The 23364-nt window shown below is 40.4% G+C and overlaps 1 protein-coding gene across 15 annotated transcripts in view; it reads left to right on the top strand.

The window, feature by feature from the left end:
- Positions 1-23364, top strand: part of FMNL2 (formin like 2) — a 224223-nt gene that overhangs the window by 113980 nt on the left and 86879 nt on the right. For all 15 annotated transcript variants that reach the window (XM_072983128.2, XM_072983134.2, XM_078376542.1 and 12 more), the window contains exon 2: positions 13902-13985. In XM_072983128.2, the coding sequence (XP_072839229.2) occupies positions 13902-13985 (84 nt within the window). The remainder of the gene's footprint in view (positions 1-13901; positions 13986-23364) is intronic.

Below are 23364 nucleotides of genomic sequence, written 5' to 3'. Positions count from 1 at the left end.
TACAGTATAGACAATAGTGTGCATTATGAGATTGATTGGCAACAGTTTTAGAACTCTGATGCCAAAAAACAGAAGTCGTAATATTGCTGACATACAAGAAGTCGGTTGTGGTCTTCCCGAGCTTATGCTACTGCAGCCCTTCAGCTTCTCTGCAGATTCTAAGTGTAGAACATCACTGAAAGGGGGAGGTAATGAAAAGAAAAGAATTCCAGCTCATGTAAACTAATTCCTGTCTACTATCCTGTGGAAAGGTGTTTCAGATTTTATAATCCATACATTGTCTGCTAGGTATGTCTGGGAGAGATAGGCTGATCATCTTGCAGAACTGCTTCTCTGCCTGCTTACTGCCCTCACTTATTTATTGGTCACACCAAGGTCGTGGGGTGGGCATGGTAGACGGACGTTCCCATTTTCATCTTTGGAATATGAACAGTGGGTGGGTGTAGGTGTCCAGTCTGCTCTGAATATGTCTGTGACTGTTATTGTGTCTTTTCCGAGTATTTTAGGGCTTAATTGTTGGAGACCCAGGCAGCATCTGTTGCCGCAGGTCTAGCATTTTCTTCTCAGAGCTTTGCATGCATGCTTACAGGCTTTGGACAATTGCTGTTCTCCGTTTTCCAGAATGTGAAGGAAGTGAGCTTGTTGTTATATAAAGTCTGTCCATGGTGTTTAGTGCTCTAGAAAGAAGAATGTGTAAATTAAATGACATTTTGGTTTGTTAAGGAGTGTGATAAGCTTTACAGAAATTTGATCAGATTTATTCACTTCCTTATTAAGAAACCCAGTTTCCTTGTTTGAATGTGAGATCAGGTATAGCAAAGTGAAAGTGCACAGGTGCAGTCTGGTGAGCGATTATGATGGCTACGTTCCAGAGTGAAAACAAACGTCATGACTTAGATCCTGGTCACGTCCTGCCCTGCTAAGCTTCCGGGCAAATGTTTTATTGTCATATGTCACTGTGTAAATGCAACACATCATCATGTGTAATGGAAAGGTGAAAGGAAAAAAGCACCAGTAGACAGTGAGGCTTAGTACAGTACTCTTAATTCTTTGCACTTTGCATAGCTAAATATTTCACCTCCTTTGTCTTGGGAAGAGGAATTGTGATTAAAATAACCAGATCACAAAAATATAGGCTAAATCTTTTGAGGGTCCTCAACCAGGACAGCATTCAGCAAGAATGTTTTCCTGTATCATGATGGGAAGTATACCTGCTGAATGTATGTCTTCTTCAGAGTTTAGAAGGGGCTACAAAACAAGCTATTTGGAATTTAATACTTTTCCCTATAAGCCATCATACTTGTCAAAATTCAAACTCAAGTCTTAACTGTGGAACAATTAGAGTGAATGCATATATTGGATTAATGGACATTTTTAATATAGCTACACTATAAGCTTGGCAGAAACTCCTACAAACATTAGATATTTGAAATATATTTGGTAGGGCAAAGTGGCTTCTTAGTACTAATGACACTATATGGAAAGGCAGCCTAATGCCAATGAACAACTCAGAGATTGGAGTCCTGGGGTATAGTTTAGTAGTGGATAGTAGGGATGTGGAATGTGTGAGCCTTTGGATGCTGTTGGATTATAATTTCCATCATCCCACATCACTGGGTCTGCTGGTTATAGGTGGTGAGAGGTAGAATCCTAGACTATCTAGAGGTCCCCATGTTTCCCACTACTGGTAGCTAGCCTTCTGGTGAGATTTGAGCTCCGTCATACCTAGTCATGTGAGAGGGGTCTACATGTTAGAAGGGGACATAGGGATCTGCTCCAGGAATGTGCACCTTTCTTCACTCCTTCAACCCCAACCTCTCACACTTTAGTGAGGACATCCGAGAAAGATAGGCCTTTGCATATAAGCTTCCACGGAAGCTGGAAACCTGAAACTGCCAGGATTTCCATGGAAATTGATGTGCATGGAAGTTCTCTGTTCACATCTCTGCACTTGATGAGCAAAGATACTACCTGATGTGGAGGTGAGGCCAGTGCTTCTCCATGCAGGGCGCTACTTCACTATATTTCAGCACAAAAGGGGCTCAGATTTAGAGAGGGTATCAGATAAATGAAAAACCAGAATAACTGGTTCAGTGTTTACAAACTTTATTTAATAGGATGAAGTGGGTTTTTATTACCAGTATTAAATGGCAGCCTTACAGCAATGAACGATTCAGGGATTGGAGTTCTGGGGGTATAGTTTAGTAGACAGGAATTCACATGTTACTCTGATGAAGACATTTCTTCATGTGTGTAGACATGTTAAGGGCATTGTCTTCAGGGTGCACTTGGGGGAAATAAAACTGAATGGACTTCCTGAATCCATGGTTTGCTTTCAGAGATGCAGACAAACAACTGGCCATTCAGTCATGTTTATTAGATGCGTACAGATAGTTAGTGAGTATTGTCCATCTCTTGAAGTTTCTTCCTGCCTTCCCAGGAAATGGGCTATGCTGAATTCACATTGCCAGAATCAGTCCCTCTCTCTTTCGTCCTTCTAGTTTATCTCTGGGTAAGACCAAAGCTGTCTTTCCAAGATGTCATTGGGAATGGATTGCTCACAATTCCATTAGGCATCAGTTGATACTCCTTTATAAGCTCTGTTCTCCTTCTCCTTCCTACTTGTTTTTTTTTCTGTAGTTAAACCCTCACTCTGATTGCTTCATCTCTCTCTTAGCTTGTTGCCTTATCTAACCAGTGGCCTGTATAGGTTCATGTGTCTTATAGACTTTGTGTAGTCCCTTCCTTTATAGTTCTCATTTTGTTTTCCCCTAAGTTGATGCATATTTGTCTCAGTTGGCTGTCTCCCAACTCCGTATTGCTAACCTCTGCTGTGTGGTTTGGGTCTGTCCAGATTGGCTGATCTCACAAAATGTATTCGGGAGAGCCAATGCTTTTCATAAATTATATATAAACATCAGTTTGCATGCATTTATTTTCTTGAAAATGTTTCTGTTGCTGCATTTCCAGGCAAATCGCCTCCTCAAAGCAGCTTGGGATGTAACAGAATGAGTTCATCTTTTAAAATGAACCTAAACTTTTGTGCGGTGTATACAAATACATTTTTAATTTCATGTAAGAACATTATATGTGTGATGATTTTATTAGCTCCTGCACAGATGTGCCTTCAAAGTGAAAATTACCATCCAGAAAAGCTAAACTTACTGTATTTGTGGGGTACCTAGTTCTGTTCTGGGATGCATAGAATTTGGAGGTAAATTAATCTAGAGAACTACTGTTAATTACAAGTGGCTCATATACTCTTGCCAACCTAGCAGTTTGAAAGCATGTAAAAATGCAGGTAGATAGATGAATAGGTACCATCTCGGTGGGAAGGTAGCGGTGTTTCTGTGTCTAGTCGCGCTGGCCATGTGACCATGGAAACTGTCTTCGGAAACTGGCTCTATGGCTTGGAAACGGGGATGAGCACTGACCCCTAGAGTCGGACATGACTGAACTAAATGTCAAGGGGAACTTTTACCTTTAATACTCATATAGGATCTGCAAATGACCTTGCATATACCTCATCTTCAGTCAAAATGTTTGAAGGGCAAATAGCTAGTATATTTTCTTAGAACTTCGGAGCTGGAAGGGACCCTAATGATCACTGAGTCTCTTTCAAAGGAGATACAGTGGGGAATTGAACTCCCAACCTCTGCAGCCCGATCCTAAACCACGGGACTCCAATAGTCTAAACTTCTTAAAATTCTTGTGTAAAGCAGAGAAACAAATGCAGTAAAAATTTTGAAGTCATCTAAAAATAAATAAATAATGAGAATTTAACATTTTCTCTCTCTCTCTCTCTCTCTCTCTCTCTCTCTCTCTCTCTCTCTCTCTCTCTGTGTGTGTGTGTGTGTGTGTGTGTGTGTGTGTGTGTGTGTGAGAGAGAGAGAGAGAGAGAGAGAGAGAGAGAGAGAGAGAGAGAGAGAGAGAATGTTATCTTGTGGCCTGGACCTCACACATAGAAACACTTATGTCAACAAAAATGATATGAGTGGTATATGAATGACTCTGAATTGCCCTGAACTTCACAGCGCCTCTGTAAGCTGTGGATTTGACTGAGCTTTGACTTTGAAAGGAGAGTCTCTTATTAGCCTTGTGCTGCTCCTAAGATCACAGTTCAAGGTGATTTAGTATTTCAGTTGCCAATAGTGATGCTTTACATAACCCTGGAGCTTTGCAAAGTCCTGGAATGCAATTTAGATCCTCAGCTTCTAGGCAGGATTAAAAGAAGGCCCCTCAGCAAAAACATACATATCAAAGAACCTTGGATTTAAATAAAAACAAGCCAAAAATAAAACACCAAGTGCAACTGAACAAGATGGAAAGGAAAGGTTGTGTGTGGGGGGGGGAATGGGACGCAGGAGAGAGACCAAGGAGACGTGCTTTGCTATTGTTCGAGTTTGGGATCTACGGTGTAGGCTAGCCTTTGGAATGAAGAAAGAGAAATATTTTTGATTTCAAAACAAGGTTGAACAAGAACACTGGCCTGAAGGGAAAACGTTTGCAAGAGAAAAAGCCAAGGAATAAGCTCATACAGGAGGGTGGAAAGCACCAGAGGAGAAGTAAATGAGTCACTTGCTGGAGTGATACTAGAGTGAGCAATTCTGTAAAACAAACAAACAAAAAAATAAAAAAACCCACCAAAACTGTTTAAGATAAGGAATGGACCTGTTTCCTGTCTAAAATATAATGGTGTCATGGGGGTGGGGTGGGGGTCAGAGGTGTGACAAATAGATAGGCTTTTGATAAGCTTCTAGTTGTATTTTAGAACTATGTGGCGCTGTAGGAAAAAAGCAAATGAGTCACATTGTTGAGGACATTTTCCACATTTCAGATACTTGAATTACTGTATAGGTTTGCTTCCCACCTCAAGTGATACTGTGGGGTTCTCACCTTGAGTGTGTAGCTGTCGCCTCATGAAAAATACTGCAGGATCAAGAAAGGTTGATTGTTGAATACAGCAGTTGGGATAAATACACAGGATACCAGTAAATAAAAATCAGTTAATACTGTTATAGGTGTTTGTGAGAGAGTGATTAAAACTGGCAGTAAAAGATAAAATATTTAAAGGCAGTTGACAATTCCAGTGTAAGTATAGAAGTTCACCAAGAAAGACAAGTGTGTGGTGTAGGATAGTAAATTGTAACACTGAAAATGAGGAGCAGGTTTTACATGATTGAGATGAGACATATTTCAGCAAAATGCCTTCCTTGGAAGACATAAGAATATCAGCGTTCAAAAGCATGCTTTTCAAACATGCCTGCAATGTTTTTTTAAAAAAGTGAATTACATGTTCATCGAGACTGATCTTTAGCGTACCTAGTCAGAGGGAAATCTGTTGAACTCGATGAGGCTTCCTTCCTGGTTTGTTTATGCTTAGAGTAGCGACTAGAGTAGGGCTATTTCACTTATTTTACAGAGGCAAATCAAGTTTATTGTTAAATACACTCAGGTGGCTGTTGTTACACCTGATCCACAACACACATGAATTACATACAGCCTCATGTTTCCAAGAGTAAACTAAATGTCTATGTGTTTTTAAAAACCGAACACATGAAATAGTTTTTATTTGGTTGACTCTTATGCTACCATTTGGATTCAAAGTCTGTGGGTTACCGATCTGAAGAATAAACGTTTTCTGAGCCTGAGAAAGTAACAGGTAACAAAGTTTAAAAGAAGCTTGTCTCTCCATCCACTTGTATCAGCTCAGCTTGTGCAGAAACATGGTTTCTATAGTGTGTGTCCAGGTTATGTTTCAGATGAGGAGGTGATTAGAGTGCAGTACACTGTGAGACTATTGTTGTTACACAATTCCTGTACACTTAATCAGGCCTTGTAATTACAGGAAGAAGGACGAGTCATGCCATAGACATCTTCAGGCTAAAATATGAATCATTTCTGATGATACAGAAGGATACATGAAGCTTTCTTGGTAGGGTTTGTGTTAGCATTTGATAGAGAGGCAAAAAAAAAATGAGTGTGATAGCATTAAAAAGCAGACAGAGCAAGTCTGGATGTGCTTTGAAAAACATCCAAGTACATGGAATCAGTTCTTCTGCCGTAATTGGTCTCATTTTCCTCATCATCTGAGAGTTAAAGCAATGCTGTATTTTGGCCACTCCCTGCTCTCTGAAGAAATAGCAATTGCTCTCGGCTATGTAGACGTGACAGAACCTCCCTCTAGCCTAGAAAGAGTTTTCAGTTGACCATCCACCTTTCCTTTTTCTCTTGGGAGAAGCGATCAATACATTTTGTAGAGGATGTTGTGCAAAGTTCCATTAATGGCTTACAGGTGGCTGGAAGTGTGAAGTGTACACAGTTTGTCTTGTTCCATTTTAATCTTTTGGAGGGGAGTCATAGTCCAGCACATCTGAAGGGCATCCACTTGGGGAAGACTATTGCAGGAAGAAATGGAAGTGACTGAAGTGATTAACAGGGAAGTATATCTGATGTTACCTTGTATTATTGTCGCTGATGTTTGTAAGCAAGCCAAATGGTGGTCCAAAGCTAGAGTACAAATGAAAATACACATATTTTGGTAGAAAATTGGCCAGTTTTATTGGTTACAGCTGACTGTTCTGCTTGGAATGGCAGGCATGCAACAGTCTCCATGCTGGGTGTGCATATGATGTGACATGATGCCCCCGCTTCCTGCCTTGTAAATTCAGGAAGTTTCAACATAGTAGAACATAAGTATTTGCTGCCTCAGTATGAGGGTTGTGGCTATCGTGGCTATCTGATTTGAACTGGCCAATAGAATCAGCCACTGGATGGTTCTCCAGGTGGACTGTAAAGGGGAGACCACCAGGGATGACAGCCTGCACCCGTGAGGCTCCTTCCCATTACCACCTGTGGCCATCCTTAGATTTCAAAAATGTTCCTAGCAAAATTGTGACAGGAACCTTATTTGCAGGACCCAAACGTTTTTATTGACTAAACCACATTTAACACATTTTATTGAAAAGCATTCAAAATTAAAGGGTAGGTGGAGATAAACTCCAAAGCTGAAGAGAGGTCCACTGTGGCCAAGCAGTGGTTTTATATTAGCCAGGCAGACCAGTTTCTAAACCCCAAACTTCCAGTCCACCTGGAGAACCATCCAGTGGCTGATTCTATTGGCGAGTTCAAATCAGATTGCCACGATAGCCACAACTCTCATACCGAGGCAGCAAATACTTATGCTCTATTATGTTGAAACTTCCTGAATTCTTGTCAGCTGTAGATTTCAGGCATGCCTCCACTTCCAAAAAAACAGTGAGCAGGTTCTAGTGAGTACAGAGCAGATGAGATTCAAAGTCTTGATCTCTAAGGGAGAACAGAACTCTAGCCATCTGTCAGAAGTGAGGTGGAGAGATATAACTGAGAGGTTCACAAGAACATACCATGCTGCAATGAGACAGCAGGAGGAGGATGGAGCTCAGTCCCCTGGGCTGAATTCCAACCTGTTTGGGACCCCCCAGGGGGTTAAAACCATCCCAAAGAGGTGGTGAAATGGGAGAGAAGCCTGTTGATCACAGGGGACAGACGGCAGTTACTCACGTTTGATCCAGGAAACTCCCCAATCAACCAGCAGAAACAAGCAGCTGAATTAGATTGCTTGCAAGTCGTTGGCAGCTGGCAAAAGAAGCGATAAATCAGCCAATTAAACATTGTCATTACCACTGGGTGAGATACAAAATCGTAACTATACCGCTCTATGACTATCCCTGGACAGAATAATCCCTTTAACAGAAAAAAGTGTCTCTTAGCCCCACCACTAGATTGAGCAGTAGTGGATCTGGAGAAGGGGAAAGAGACGCAAAGAGACTCAAAGAAAATAAATTGGACATTAATTAAACACTTAATTATACTTTGAGGAAGGAAGTTTGGTATTACTTTGGTGTTAAACTGAAGAAATTTCCCTCTTAAAATTATTTTAACCAAACAATTCTGGGAGTTAAACTGTTATAGCTATCCACAGAGTTGGCAAAAAGCCCAGAACATGACCTTGAATACTCAGACTTGGAAGTCTGTTTTGACTTTCCATTTTTTTCCTGAGAACTGACTAAAACAGAGACAATTAACTTTGGAAAGTGAATGGGGCTATCAACTTACACCAGAGACTGGAATTAAATTAACCCTAAAGGTGATCAATTTACTAAAGTGGACTTATTGAAGCAATTATCGATGGAATTGGGCTAACTGCTCTAAGCTACTGGACATCTTTTACCTGCAATACAAGTACTTGGCATCTTGGGACATAATGCTACAACAAGGGAAATTTTGGGATAAAACAAAATCTATCCTTCAAACAATCTTAGAAATAGTGAGATCCCATAATGAAGAGGTGAAATCATTCAAGGAGCAACTAAAGAAGGACTATATTCAACAGGAGACAGGGAATAATGAACAAGGAAATGTGAGGGTGGAGAATGATGTATGCCAACCAAAAAGAAAGGCTGGAGGAAACCAGAAGGAAAAATTTAGAAGATTTAATTCTAACCCTAGAGCCGAGGAGAATTTTAGCTGTGTTAAGGAAAGATAAGGGGAGAAAATTAGCAGAATTAATTAAAAATAGCCTGGAAGATCTACTGGAGATAGATCAAGTGAATAAAGATCTATTGGAGATAGATCAAGTGTATAAAATGTTTTCAGATGACACAAGGGACAGCAGAATGTTTAGGGAGATAGAAACAAGAATTGGGAAAGGACAAATAAGAGAAGGAGTTACTTAGAAAGATGAAAAAGGGAAAATATTAAGTTGGCCCTTAACGTTGAAAGCATGTATATACTTAACTTCTGGAACTGTAAAGGGGCATATCTTATATATCAAAAAAGGGAATTAAACTGAAACAAGGGATCAGTAATCAGGGTAAAGGCATAACACGGTTTTTAAGGTAAATTGAAGCTAGATATAAAGATGGGGCAAAGCAAATAGTACAGTGGGGTCTCTACTTAAGAACTTAATCCGTATTGGAAGGCGGTTCTCAAGTCGAAAAGTTCTTATGTCGAATCTGCATTTCCCATAGGAATGCATTGAAAACCATTTAATCCGTATCTGCTCTTTTCCGTCCATAGAAACTACACATTAGATATGATATTGATATAGGCATGATAGAAAATGTGGAGATAGAAATGTCAATAAAGAAAATCTGTATAAAATGCCTTAGATAACATTTATTATAAGTTAGTAACCTACTCAGTGATTATTGGTATAAAGTACAAAGTTTGTCGGTTAAATCACCTCAAAATTATAGAAATTTGGAACCGGAATTACCGTATTTTCGCACCATAAGACACACTTTTCCCCCCACAAAACAGGTGGGTGGAAAGTCTGTGCGTCTTATGGAGTGAAGAAAACAGATTATATTTTCCTGTTTTCTTCTCCTAAAAATTGGTGTGTCTTATGGAAAGGTGCGTCTTATGGAGCGAAAAATACAGTACTTTTATTAGGTATGTTTCTAGAGGATTTTGAGAACATTGTGTGCTCTGAGAGCAATATTATGATACTATCCAATATTGTATACTAAAATACACACATGAATGGTTTAAATGTTTAAAAATGTATAGATTTTGAAGAGACAACTAAGAAGACACCAAGACGCAAAAAACAGAATTATAAGCAACCCATGTAACACAATGTTTAACAAGCATGAATTGAATGTAGATAGATAGAAAAATTAGTAAAATGCTTTTAAAAAAGAAAATAACATACCAGAGCTAAGAAGACCTTATTCCTTACACAAAGGTCCTGGCTCAAACAGGAAACCATTTATAGCCCTCCTGCCCTGGATCTTTCCTGACCAGCCTGGCTGGACAGGATTGGCTCTGACCTTTGCTGCCAGGGAAATATCCCCATCTGCAGTTCTAGTCAACTTCTCCAAATGTGGCAGATTGCTGCTTAAAGCAGTAGTTCCCACCTTAGTTTCCCAGTTGCTTTTGGACCGCAGCTCCCAGAAGCTCTAGCCAGCAGAGCCTGCAGCCTGGCAGCACCTGGGGACTCAAGATGAGGAACCACTGGCTTAAGCGTCAACAATATCTGATTTGCTGACTGTTGACATAAGCTCTGCTGGCTCATGCCACCTCCCTTGAGACCAGCCTTACAACTGAGCTTATGTTAAGTCCTAAGGAGAGAGGAAACAATGTGACTAGTCCAGGGTGGATGAAAACCAATAATATTTTAAAAATAAAATTGATTTAAATCATAACTTACATTTTTTAAAAATTGGTATTTTAATTGAAACATCAACGAATCTGATTTTTTAAATGTTTCAATCATGATCAAATCCACCCTGGCCTAGGCTCATTTAAAACAACAACAACAACAACAACAACAACAAAAATGCAGCCATTATAATAAATGCCAGAGACTTTTTGTTGGGGATTGTGTGGTCCCTCCAGTATCAGAGTGGAGAAGAGGGAGAATCTGCATAGAAACAGCAGCTTGTGTCTTTAAAACACAATGTACAAAGTGGCCCTAAAGGTATAGACTGTGGAGGATCACCCTTTTCCCGACCTGTTTTGACGAACACCTTTTCTATCCATTCAGTTATTTTATTACTCACGATTTGTCAGCTGCTATTTCCAATTCATTGTGCTTCCTTCGTATGAGAAGGGCCATATTACAAAGGATGCAGAATCCAAGAATGCAAGTTATCTCCTTCTGTTTCAGTGGAGTGACATTTTAATATCAGAATGTTGCCCTGATGTTGTACCAAAATACTACTTCATTAGCATTTTAGTGACATTTCAAGACAGTATCTCTTTCTTAAAAAAAAAAAAGAACTGGTATAATAAAGGCTCTTAGTTGATGTCAGAATTTGTGGTTATGTTTCCACTCTTTTTTCCTGATGCGGATCCTACGCCTTTAACTATTCTATTCTGTTCTGTTCTATTCTGTTTTTATTTTTATATGATGATTATATGTTTTAGCTTGCTGTAAACCACCCAGCATAGTGCGTTACACTAATGAGGCGGTATATAAATCTAAGGAATAAATAAATAACAGCTTTATGATAGGCAGAAGTTAAGCAGATGAAAATTTTCCCTGGCATGGAGAAATAGGGGATGATCCATCTCCTCATTATGTATCTGACTGGCATCTCCTTGGAGCTTTACCTGCTGTTTTCACCCACAGTTTTCCCACAGAAATATGAATGTATTATCACTCTTTATAATATGCTGTGGATGCCTTGTGGTATATCATCATCAGTCAGTGGTAGGCAGATTTCAGAGTGTGGTGTTTTGGCTGGAACTCCAAGGCCCATGTTTTGGAACCTGGTGCAAAAAGGTATCCATTGAGTGAGACTCAAAGAACTCTGCATGCAGCAGTTTGTTTTGAGTGAATGGAGTTCATCATTCTGCCATGTTTGGACCCGTCACAAGCCTTCTCAGAAGGCAAGGCAGGATGTTGCAGCACCTTGGAGAGTTCTAAGTGAGTCCCTTGTTCCAGGAAGGTCTGGAGCTCAATGGTCGCATTTCATTCCTCTTGGGTCAGAGTACCTCCTGGAGGCTTTCCCACTACCCACAAAGTGAGATGCCTAAAAGGCACAGGTTTTTGTCCTTGAACCTAGCACTCCTTTCCCTTTCCAGGAGTTGATGTTAGATGCATAAACTGCCTTCTGGGATGGTGGAGAAAAGGATGCTCTGTCTCAGTGCTGGAGTTAGGTTTAGTGACAGTCAGTGTTATTCTGACTTAATGGCAGTCAGTGTTATTCAGTTTGCTTCTGTTCCCCTGCTCCCTAAATCTCCTCCTCTTCCGCTGATAGTAGTTCCTGTATTGTATACATTTTGTGTGGAATATCGGTAGTGGGCTGTTGGAACTGTTGTTGTGATACTTCCCTGTAAAGTCAGTGTACAGTACTGTGGTGGATAAAATGCCAGTCTAGATTGCCCTGGATTCAAATCCTTGTTCAACAATAGAAACGCGCTGGGAGGTGACATTGGTAAAACTATTCCTCAAATATCTCACATACCTTTGAAAACCCGAGTAGGATTATTATAAGCCAGAACTGACTTGAGGGCACGTAACACACAATGGCTGAAATCTTGTTGTGCATTTATGCAACCAGCATGACTTTTGGAAGTGAATTGCTGCAAGTTAAGAAATGTCTATAGAGATGATATGTTACATACTGAATTGTGTGAGTTGGTGTGCAACAGATAAAGTCTGTGGAGATTTCTTAACTAATTGATGGCAGTTCTCTAAAAGTTATGTTGGTTGTATAATTGCAAAACAAGATTTCAGCCACAGTATGTTTACAGGAATTGCTTCTTTGATCATTCTTAGTTGCAGCAAGACAATAACCAGGATTTGTTCAGCCATGTCCTGCCCAGTTCACACTCAGAATCTCTGTGGAATCATAAAAATCCATCTAAACAACACTTAACTATTCCATTTAGCCACTTAACTTTACAAGTTATCTGAAGCAAACTAATAAATCACTGTGTGCTTTCACTCTGAACCCTGACAGTTTTTAACTCTCCTAACTTTAACTAGAGTTAATATGCCTTAACTTGTATTTTAACTATAATAGCCGTTGATTTTTCATTGTGGACACTTCTTTTTCCAGGAGATAAACAATAGTGGCAGCTTAAGAGCTTGTTATTAAACAAGGTGTGTTGTTTCTGCTTTTTGACTTGCATCCTTTCCTCTTTTTTTTTTTGGTTGTCTTGCCAACCCAAGTGAAGTTGTTTTTTTTGGGGGGGGGGGGAGAATGGAGTATGCTGTCCCTATATTAATCTTTCAGATAAACTTCTGCAACCTGGTACCCTCCAGAAGTGTTCTGGTCGGTGGGGTCATTGGTGGTGCTGGTGGGGAAGGAGAGAGATTTGTAATTTGACATCAGGAGACCCAGGTGGGGAACGCTTTTTCAAAACATCACATGTTTTCATAACAAAGAATCTTGTGGTTCCTGAACACTGATCACAAAGAGACTTGTGCCATGTTTTTTGTACAGTATGCAGTGCTTCTTTATTTCCAGGCAGATTATACAGTGAATCTTCTTCCTCTTCCCCTTGTATCCTTTCCTTCATTGTACTGATATACAGATTACTACTGGGCAACTTTTAAGAAACCACTTAATTTTCCCCTCTATGTATGGTGTGGCTACACTCTGTTTGAATATACACAGCTTGAATACCTTTCTTAACATGGCAAGTGACAATTAAAATGCACATTTCTTGGCAGTTACGTATTTAGTTGTTATGTGCCATCAGGTTCCTTCCCACTTATGGCAACCTTATGCTTTAATGCTCTCCATAAGGTCCTGCCATTAACAGCCCGGCTAACAGGTCTTGCCAAGTTTTTCTTGCCTTCAGCTTTTCACAGGATTATTGTTAGTGTTAGTGTCATAGAAGGGTTATGTATGGATTGAAAGGTACCCATGAGTGAACCTTAAAAGTTTTGTGTAAGTTTCCAGATAGCTCTTGCTTCAAAAACTGGGCTAAAAGAGTTCTTGCCACACATGTGAAAAAGGTACTATCTTTAAAAACTTATGTCATGATAATACTGTTCAGTATTTAAGGTGCCACCGACCCTTTGCTGTTTTTCCTTACATGGTGCCCCCTCTGTAAACTAATTATGTTTAAACAAGCTCCCAAAGTGCCTTGTTGTCTGAATCATGAATAGTGTATTGTTTTATATGAAGTGTGTCCATGGTTGGTTTTCTAGACATCAGACCTTGAGCAGTTCTGAACTGAAGGAGAGGGGTGGAGATAAGGGGGAGAGTTACTTGTTTGCTTCTATTTCTCTTCATTTGCAGATATGTTGTTTCAAGATGCTCTTTCTGGAACCCTGTGGATTAACTCTGTTAACAGAGGATTCAGAGGGAAATGGTTGTGATAGTGTACTGACATCCAACTTCTCTCGGTGTTAAGCCTGCTGTAGTCACCCATCTTCACTTTCCATTTCTCTGCAGAATGCCATGAACTTGCCTCCTGACAAAGCAAGGCTACTCCGGCAGTACGACAATGAGAAGAAATGGGAATTGATCTGTGATCAGGTAAGAGTGACAACCAAGAGTTTGTTTTTGGTACTGATGAGCATATTTTGGTTCTACAGCACTCTCTCCCAGATATAATAGCAGCAACGCAGGAAGCTGCCTGATACTTGGCCACTGATCTCGGGCCCGGGTTTGTTTCCTCAGTCTGATGCTCTCTAGATTCTCCAGGGAGGAGAGGACTTTTCTATTGCCTGTTTGGACATGGTTTTAACTGGTTCTGTCAGGGATTGCATGCACTTGGGACCCTCTGCATACAAAGTGTGTGTCCTGCTTTCCTTCCTTTGTCTCTGAAGCTTTAGAAATATAGTGGTCACTGATGCAGAGAAGGTGATAGCTCATTTCTGCATCTAAGAAATAAGTCTTAAGAAGCGATGGGGACAAAGCGCCAAAATGAATGAAACATCACGTTTGACGACCAACCATGAATTGCCCTCCTCAGTGACCTGACAAACAACAAATCAATTCGTCATTTGTCGGGTTTTTTTATTTTTATTTTGCTTTCCCTCCTCTTGCTATGCCCCAGGGTACAGCAAGAGGCGGGAAAGCAGGGATCAAAGTGATTGTGCAGCCACTGCTGTGGGATTGCTTTGATCCCTTTCCCCCTCCTTTTGCTAAGCCCCACAGGGTTTAGCAAGAAAGGGGGAAAGCAGGGATCAAAGCGATCTGGCAGCGGCTGAGGGATCCCTTTGATCCCTGTTTGATCCCTTCCCTGCTCTTCTTATGCTGTGCAGGCATAGAAAGAGGAGGAAAGGAGAACCAAACCATCCCCCAGCCCCAGGGGTGGGATTCCTTTTGGGCAGGCTTTAGCAAGCCACCCGAAGGGGGAAAAACCCTCTCTGATTATGTCTTTGAGAAACAGCTGATCTGTGGGTGCATAAGCAGATAAGGAATGAAGGGACAAGTATAAAAGGTTTATATTAATTGCTTTGTATTTGTTGGAGCCTCAGGACCCCAAAAATATGAAGCATTGAATATCTTACGAATCGGATATTTAACGAATACCTTGATTTGTTTTTATATCCATCTCCATGTCTAGTCTTAAGGCCTATTTCTGCAGTCTTCTGGGTATCTGATAGTTATAAGGAAAATGCACATTTGTGTTGACAGTGGTGACGAACCATCTACTTATGCTTGTAGGGGCTTTCTGCATTCCTAAAAGTTGACTTCTCTTTGCTCTGGTCAGGTGTGTATGCCCAGTACCATGTGTAGGTTTGATGTGTACTACATTCTGTGATCTAGTTTGGTTAACTTTGGCTAATATCCACAGCATATATATTTGCCTTAATTACTGCTACCCTTTGATGCACTGAAACCAATGGGATTGTTCTTGGGTGCCTACCGTGATGGCCGTGTTGTCCACAGTTCTCTCCACCAGGAACGAGACTGAAGCTAATCTGTGTTTGAAAAGGCCAAGCAGTCATGATTTATTTTATCTATTAAACATCAATCAATTCCATACTGTAAAGGGGAAAATGTTTTAAAATAGGACTGTTTCAGCCCAGTTCAGCCTTTTAATTTCAGTTCTAATTTGCTTCCGATTGATTTGGACTTGATACATGAGTTGAAATGTGGAAATTGAACTCTTCACACCTTCCATAGATTTACACAAAAAAATTAAAATTGCTGTGACTTTTTAGATTTGAAAACATTCCAGACTCTTTACCGTTGTGGAAATGCAAGGGCTATGTATTTTTACTACTTGTGTTTGAAAAAGTGGACTTCAATCTATGGAAGTCCATGCTGTAAAAAAAAAAAATCTGTTGATCTCTAAAGTGCTACAATATTTTCCCTTTGTTTTTCTTGATGGCATGCTGAGACAGGCTAACAGTTACGTCTTTGGAAATTTATGAAACTCAGTGAGTGGGTTTGCCTGTAATTACATGGGGGTAACCAAAATTTAATGGCAGACCCACCCACTCCCCAGGCTGTGGGATATGTGCTCTCTTTCTCTTAGCCGTCTGTCAGCAATCTGACAGTTCTGACTTCCGTACACAAATGAGTGTGTGTGCATGTTTGTGAGAAGGGGGAGGGAGAGCAATTATCACGTTTCTTGAAATTACAGATCTAGCATCGTGTGTTCATTGAACATTCTGTGCTGAATGTTTAGAGCGCTGTATGCCATACAATTACAATTTACTGAGACACTGTGGCAAATTGCTTAATCTGGTGTAAGTAACTCATTTCCTCGGGGCTGTTTGCTTACAGCATGCACAGTTAGAATGAAAAGCCTCTGCATTGTGAGCTTTGTCTTTGGTTTGTATACACTGTCAGCTGGCAGGATTCAGGAAGAATGCAGTAGCTATGTGGCTGGGGCCCAGGCACTGTCTGTTCACACCTCAGCATCAATTGTGTTCATTTGCTGTTACAGATAAGGACCAGTCCTCTTGGAATTCACACACAACACTGATAGCAGGATAGGTGAAAGGCAGGTGAAATTTTCAGTCAAGGCAGAAGAAGGTGATGGGAGAGTCTATTAAAACTTGACTATTTTCATATTGCTTTCTTAGACTCCTTGATTCAAAGAAAGAGGCCATTAAACCACACTTTGTATCAGCTCTTCCTTTTCCATGGTGGGAGAGAATTCAAGAGTGGTCTTCCTAGCTTCTTTTTTTGCCACCTCCTTCCACTTCAAGGACTTTAAACATCAAGAGCGCTCCAGTAGCCCATCTGTGGTTGACCTCTTGACTTCTCGAGGCTCATTATCAGCAAGTGTAAATTAGAGCAGCCATGAGGCAGAGATTTCATAGAGCGATTGCTGATGTAGCATATGGCGCATGAAATTTTTATATCGCTAACCATGCAATTATAGCACGTAGTTTGCACAGTTTTCCCAAAGATTGATTCTGCAGGCGTATATCTCAGATCTGAGAATAGCCTTTCTTGGCTTTGGCAGACTAATGCTTTATCAAGGGGCCCTTTGGCTCTGGCCTGCCTTCTGTTATGAAATCCAAGAAAGGAGACAAAATAGTTGTGTTTTCTTTTTGAACTTTAATCTGGGTTGTAATCACTAGCCTGGGACTATGTAAGGGAGGCTTTGGACGTCAGAAAGTAGCCGTTCTGGCTGCAAGGCAAACTTCAGCATTCATCTTGTGGAAATACCTTTATTAGACCCATCAGAATGGACACAACAATTGGTTAGAATGAGATGCAGGAAGGGAAAAAACTAAACCAGAAAGCTTGCTTGTGTTTCTAACAATAGCAAACATGGTTGCTTTAATCCAGACATGTATTATGTGAGCGAAATGATAATTTTGTTTGTGTAAGGCACCATTACTGAATTATTTTGACTTCTGCTCTCCTCATGCAGCCTGCTGTGTTACACGGTTCCTCTCTCTCTCTCTCTCTCTCTCTCTCTCTCTGTATTCATGTGTAGTTCTGTTTCTTCTTTTCTGGTTCTATGTAACAATAATTACACACTCCAAATTTTATTGGGCTGTCTCCATGAGGCAGTTGTCTTTTTTGAGGGTTTACGCAGAATCTTCTGGAAGTACGCTGCTTTAATGTTAAAAATAGAGACGCCAAATAAGTAAGTGAAATGACAACTAAATTCTGATTTTGAAAAAGGTGAGACTGACTTTGGATAGACAACTTGTGTCTTTTGTTGCCTTGGGAAATATCACTGCTAATGCTTCTCCTCTGTCCCACCCCCTTCTGCTCATCTTCTTTTTCTCTTCCTCTCCTCCTCCTTCAGAGCATCTTATGCTCCATCAGTATTTGCTGAGCAGCATAAGTATATGTAGGTGTGCAGAGATTCCCTGCATCAGTTGCTCAGTGCCGCCCCAAATACCATTTGAATGATTGCTAGAGGACTGGTGGTGGGGATGGTGGAGTTTCTGTCTCCTTGTCTTGGCAGACTGATGTATATCACACTGTAAGCATCATCGCATTAATGAGGTCTGCTCTTTGCTCCTTTTTTGTTTTTCCTCTAAGAAAGCTGACCGAAGTGCCTCAATTAGAATTGATTAGCCATTCTTTGTAGAACACAGATACAAGCACAGATAAACTTATTGGCTTGTATAACAATTGCATCCAATATATGTGTGCTTTTCTCTGTCTATTTATTTCCCTCTCCTCATGAAATATTTTAGATATTCTCAATTATTTCTCCGTTCTGATTTGAAGGGAAAACAGTAGCACCAGAGATGGAAAAAGCCAAGTCTGAGAGATAAAAAGGTATTCACCTGTCTCCTCTCCCCAGAAATCAGAGAGAGTTTCAAAATCAGGAGACCACAACCAAGGAGGCCCTACAGTCAGTCCCCACGAATGATAGTTTTCCCCAGTGTGGGCAGAGCTGTGCGTAAGGAGAAATGGAGGTGATAGCGTCTGGTCATCTCTCTCTACACCTGTCCCAGAAAGTGAGAAATGCATGTGAGGCTGGTGAGCCTGTGACTCTCCTAGGTTCATAGGAATGATTTATTTGGAATATTTATCTATCATATCAGATATCAGTATGGGCTCAGTGAGCCTGTCAAAGTAAATGGAGGAGGACCACATTCTGTGGCTGTAAGAATAGAGCAGGGACAGGCAATTTTCTAGAGGCAGGAGGGCTTCATTGCGCCTGCCCAACACATTATGGGGTGCATCCTGCCACCATTGTATTTTAATTTACTGCGTACTATAATATAAAAGAAAGTGACACTTTTTGTGGTTGTTAAAGATGGGACCATGCACCTTGTCTTTTTTTTTTTTTTTTTTTTTTTTACAGGCAGCTTTTTTGCTGCCACACTACTGAAATTCGGTAGCGTGAAGTTTGGAAGGAGACAGAAAGGAAGAGGAGGTCCCCTTGTAGCCCATGAGCCCACTTGTTGTCTATCCTTGAGCTAGCTCTAGGGTTAGAGAGCAATCACAGGAAAACTAGAGAATATGCTCATCTTGGCGGCTGATAATCAAATAACAAGGCTGATAATCAAACAGAAAGTATTAAGTGATACTAAAAAATGTAACTACCTGTGCAAAACGCAAGGGATGACCCTTCTCAGTGGCTGCTCCCAGGCTTTGTAATGTACTGCCCAGAGAAGCCAAGTTGGCCCTCTCCCTCTTGTCCTTCTTTTGTCAGACAAAGACCTTTTTAGGTAGGCTTTTAAGCAATAGGTGGGGGTCTAGGAAATGCTCTGTTTATGAATAGATATTTATAGCTCAGTGGTTTTAACATTTTTAATCTTGACTAATGTTTAATTATTTTAATATACTTTTATTTATTTATACTTTTATTTGGTTCAAAATTGGGAAAGGAGTTCGACAAGGCTCTATATTGTCCCCCGGCTTATTTAACTTATATGCAGAATACATCATGTGGAAGGCTGGACTGGAGGAATCCCAAACTGGAATTAAGATTGCCCTAAGAAATATCAACAACCTCCGATATGCAGATGATACCACTCTGATGGCAGAAAGTGAGGAGCAATTAAAGAACCTTGTAATGAGGGTGAAAGAGGAGAGTGCAAAAAACGGCCTGAAACTCAACATCAAAAAACCTAAGATCGTGGCCCCTGGTCCCATCACCTCCTGGGAAATTGAAGGGGAAGATATGGAGGCAGTGACAGATTTTACTTTCTTGGGCTCCATGATCACTGCAGATGGAGACAGCAGCCACGAAATTAAAAGACGCCTGCTTCTTGGGAGAAAAGCGATGACAAACCTCGACAGCATTTTAACAAGCAGAGACATCACCTTGCCAACAAAAGTCCGAATAGTCAAAGCTATGGTTTTTCCTGTTGTGATGTATGGAAGTGAGAGTTGGACCATAAAGAAAGCAGACCACCGAAGAATTGATGCCTTTGAATTGTGGTGCTGGAGGAGGCTCTTGAGAGTCCCCTGGACTGCAAGGAGAACAAACCTATCAATTCTAAAGGAAATCAACACTGAGTGCTCCCTGGAAGGACAGATCCTGAAGCTGAGGCTCCAGTACTTTGGCCATCTGATGAGAAGAGAAGACTCCTTGGAAAAGACCTCGATGTTAGGAAAGTGTGACGGCAAGAGGAGAAGGGGACGACAGAGGATGAGATGGTTGGACAGTGTCTGCGAAGCAACCAACATGAAATTGATACAGCTACGGGAAGCAGTGGAAGATAGGAGGGCCTGGCGTGCTCTGGTCCATGGGGTCACGAAGAGTCGGACACGACTAAATGACTAAACGAACGAACAAACTTTTATTTATTATTTTAAGTTTATTTTGCTACAGTTTTAATTGTTGTGTCTGTGGGGAGAAAGCTGGCATAAAAATGAATGAATGAATGAATGAATGGATGGATGGATGGATGGATGGATGGATGGATGGATGGATGGATGGATGGATGGATGGATGGATGGATGGATGAATGAATGAATGAATGAATGAATGAATGAATGAATCGGGTGATCAGAAAATGAAGTGTAAACATACAGTAGACCCCCTCACATTTCATAAATATTTTAGTATATCTTTTCATGTGACAACACTGAAGAAATCACACTTGGCTACAATGCAAAGCAGTAAGTACTGTATACAGCTTGTGTAATAGTGTAAATGTGCTGTCCCCTCAAAATAAGGCAACACACAGTCATTAATGTCTAAACCGCTGACAACAAAAGTGAGTACTGTACACCCCTAAGTGACAATGTCCAAATTGGGCCCAAGAAGCCATTTTCCTTCCCTGGTGTCATGAGACCCATTAGTGTCTCTATGCCCAAGAGGGTTAAGGAAGTGCTGGAAAATAATGGTGGCTACACAAAATATTGACACTTTGTGCCCAAATTTCATTTGGATATCTTCACTAAATATTTGCATATTGTTTTGCAGTGATTCTATCTCCGTGGAACTTTTTGCATATAATTTTAGGTCATCCACATATAAGAGATGATTTGTTGTGAAATATGGTAGCCCAATCCAGTTTTATTTAAAATTATTGACATGGGGATTAGTTAGATGTTAAATAGCAATGGTGACAAAGAATCCCCCTTAAATATTCCTCTTTTGACATTAACTTCCCCAATGTCTTCACCATGGGCCATTAAGACTGTTTTCCATTTTCCATGTTTTTCTTGAGGAACTCCTGAATGTTTTTACTAACCCCAAACATTTTTAGGCAGGTGTTAATCCAACTCTGTGGCAATGAGTCAAATGCCTTTTTGTAGTCTATTCAGGCCATATTAAGGTTTGTTTTTCGTCTTTTTTCATTCTTCAGGATCATTTTATCAATAAGCAGCTGATCTTTTGTGCCTCTTGACTTTTTAAAGTTCCCTTTCTGTTCAGTTGGATACAGGGAGTTTTCAGTGAAGTATTTATATATAGTTCTTGCAAGTACTCCTGTGAGGAGCTTGAACATTGTTGGATTGCATGTAATTGGTCAATAATTAGTGGGTTCATTGCCCTTTTGATAACCTTTTATTATCAGAAATGTGCAGCCTGTTGTCATCCAGTCTTCAGTTGCAGAATTTTGAAGTAAGTGATTAAATTGCACTGCTATACGTTGATGGAGACTTGTTAGATGCTTTAATCAAAATCTGTGCAGCTCATCTGGACCAGGCACACTCTAATTTTTCACAGCCTTTATTTGCCTCTTAATCATTTCAGTTGTTATTGCAATATCATCCATTTGTTTTCCTTGAGTTTCTTTACAAATGTCTTTAATCCATGAGGCTTTTTTGTTATGTCTGGTTGGGCTTTCCCACATTTATTACAGTGGTGCCTCGCTTTACAAATGTCTTTAATCCATGAGGCTTTTTTGTTATGTCTGGTTGGGCTTTCCCACATTTATTACAGTGGTGGCTCGCTTTACAAATGTGTTTAATTCATGAGGTTTTTTTGTTATGTCTGGTTGGGCTTTCCCACATTTATTACAGTGGTGCCTCGCTTAACGGGCGCCCCGTTTAACGGCGAATCCGCATAGTGATGAAGATTTTGCGATTGCTTTTGCAATTGCATTGCGATGTTCCCTATGGGGGAAAATCACTTTGCGATGATCGCGGAGAAGTGATCATTGCAAACGCCCCATTTTCGCACAGTTGATCAGCAGGGCTTCAGGATGATTGCGGGGAAGCGCTTCCTGCCAATCATCCCGAAGCCCCACCAATCAGCTGGGTGAAAATGCGGGCTTCAGGATGATGGGGGGAAGCGCTTCCCCCATCATCCCGAAGCCCTGCCGATCAGCTGGGTGAAAATGCGGGCTTCGGGATGATGGGGGGGAGTGCTTCCCCCGATCATCCCGATGCCCCGCCGATCAGCTGTGCGAAAATGGAGCGTTTGCGATGATGGCGCGGAAGCGATCATCACAAACGCCCAGTTATTGCACAGCTGATCGGTGGTTCCAAAATGGCCGCCAGACAAATAAAATGGCGACCGCTGTTTTGCCTCGCTTTAGAGGCACCGAAAATGGCCGCCCCTATGGAGAATCTTCACATAAGGTCAGTTTTTAAGCCCATAGGAACGCATTAAACATGGTTTAATGCGTTTCTATGGGCTTTTAAAAATCGCTTAGCGACGAAATCCCTTAACGACGTTTTTCCTGGAACGGATTAACGTCACTAAGCGCACCACTGTATTATTATTATTATTATTATTATTATTATTATTATTATTATTATTATTATTATTATTATTATTATTATTATTATTATTATTATTATTATTATTAAATAATAATAATAATAATAATAATATTAATATTATTATTATTATCGTCGTTGTCGTTGTTGTTGTTGTCGTCGTCATTGTCATTGTTGTTGTCGTCGTTATAATTTGGTAATAAATGCTTTTTCGCTGCTCATTGGTTTGACATTTTTATTTGGTATCATGTTAGCCCATAATATTTTTTGATCATTTAAAGTTTGGTGCTGCCAGAAAAATACAGGATTTCTTGACAATTAGACTAAACACATAAAACTGTATGTTCTTGAGGAACACTCGAGAGGTAGGTGGCCAATATACAGAAAACTTTTTTTAGCTGATTTCAGTGTTACAGTTTCAAGTATTTAGGAAAAATAAATTAATTTTATTGCTTCCTATTATAACCTTGAAAGTTTTGTTTAAACTGGTATGTAGTTGGCCTTCATCCCAGGTTCTTTGCAATCAGTTTAAATTTCCCTTTTGTTTTGTGGTTTCAGCTCCCAGTGTTGCCTTGGCCTACATATTTAGTGCTTTTCCTTTGTGTTACATACTTTTTGAACAAATAGTGGCTGATGAGTTGGTTAGGGGTTTGATTGCCTGATGTGTGTCCCAGGAGGATGGCCAACCTGTGTAGTCTTGGGTAAGTAAGTGACATAGTCCCAGGGAACCCCCAGAAGAGGGAAGGCTAAATGACTTCTGAGTATTCTCTACTTGGAAGACGCCAGAAGGTGTGGTTTATATGTCAGAATCAACTTGACTGTATATTGCTGCTGTTTTCGCTTCTGTAAGGCAGAA

Source organism: Pogona vitticeps, chromosome 1 (genome assembly GCF_051106095.1).
Source record: "Pogona vitticeps strain Pit_001003342236 chromosome 1, PviZW2.1, whole genome shotgun sequence".
NCBI classification, from domain to species: domain Eukaryota; kingdom Metazoa; phylum Chordata; class Lepidosauria; order Squamata; family Agamidae; genus Pogona; species Pogona vitticeps.
Note: the sequence above shows the minus strand (reverse complement) of the source record. Positions and strands in the feature narration are given on the sequence as shown.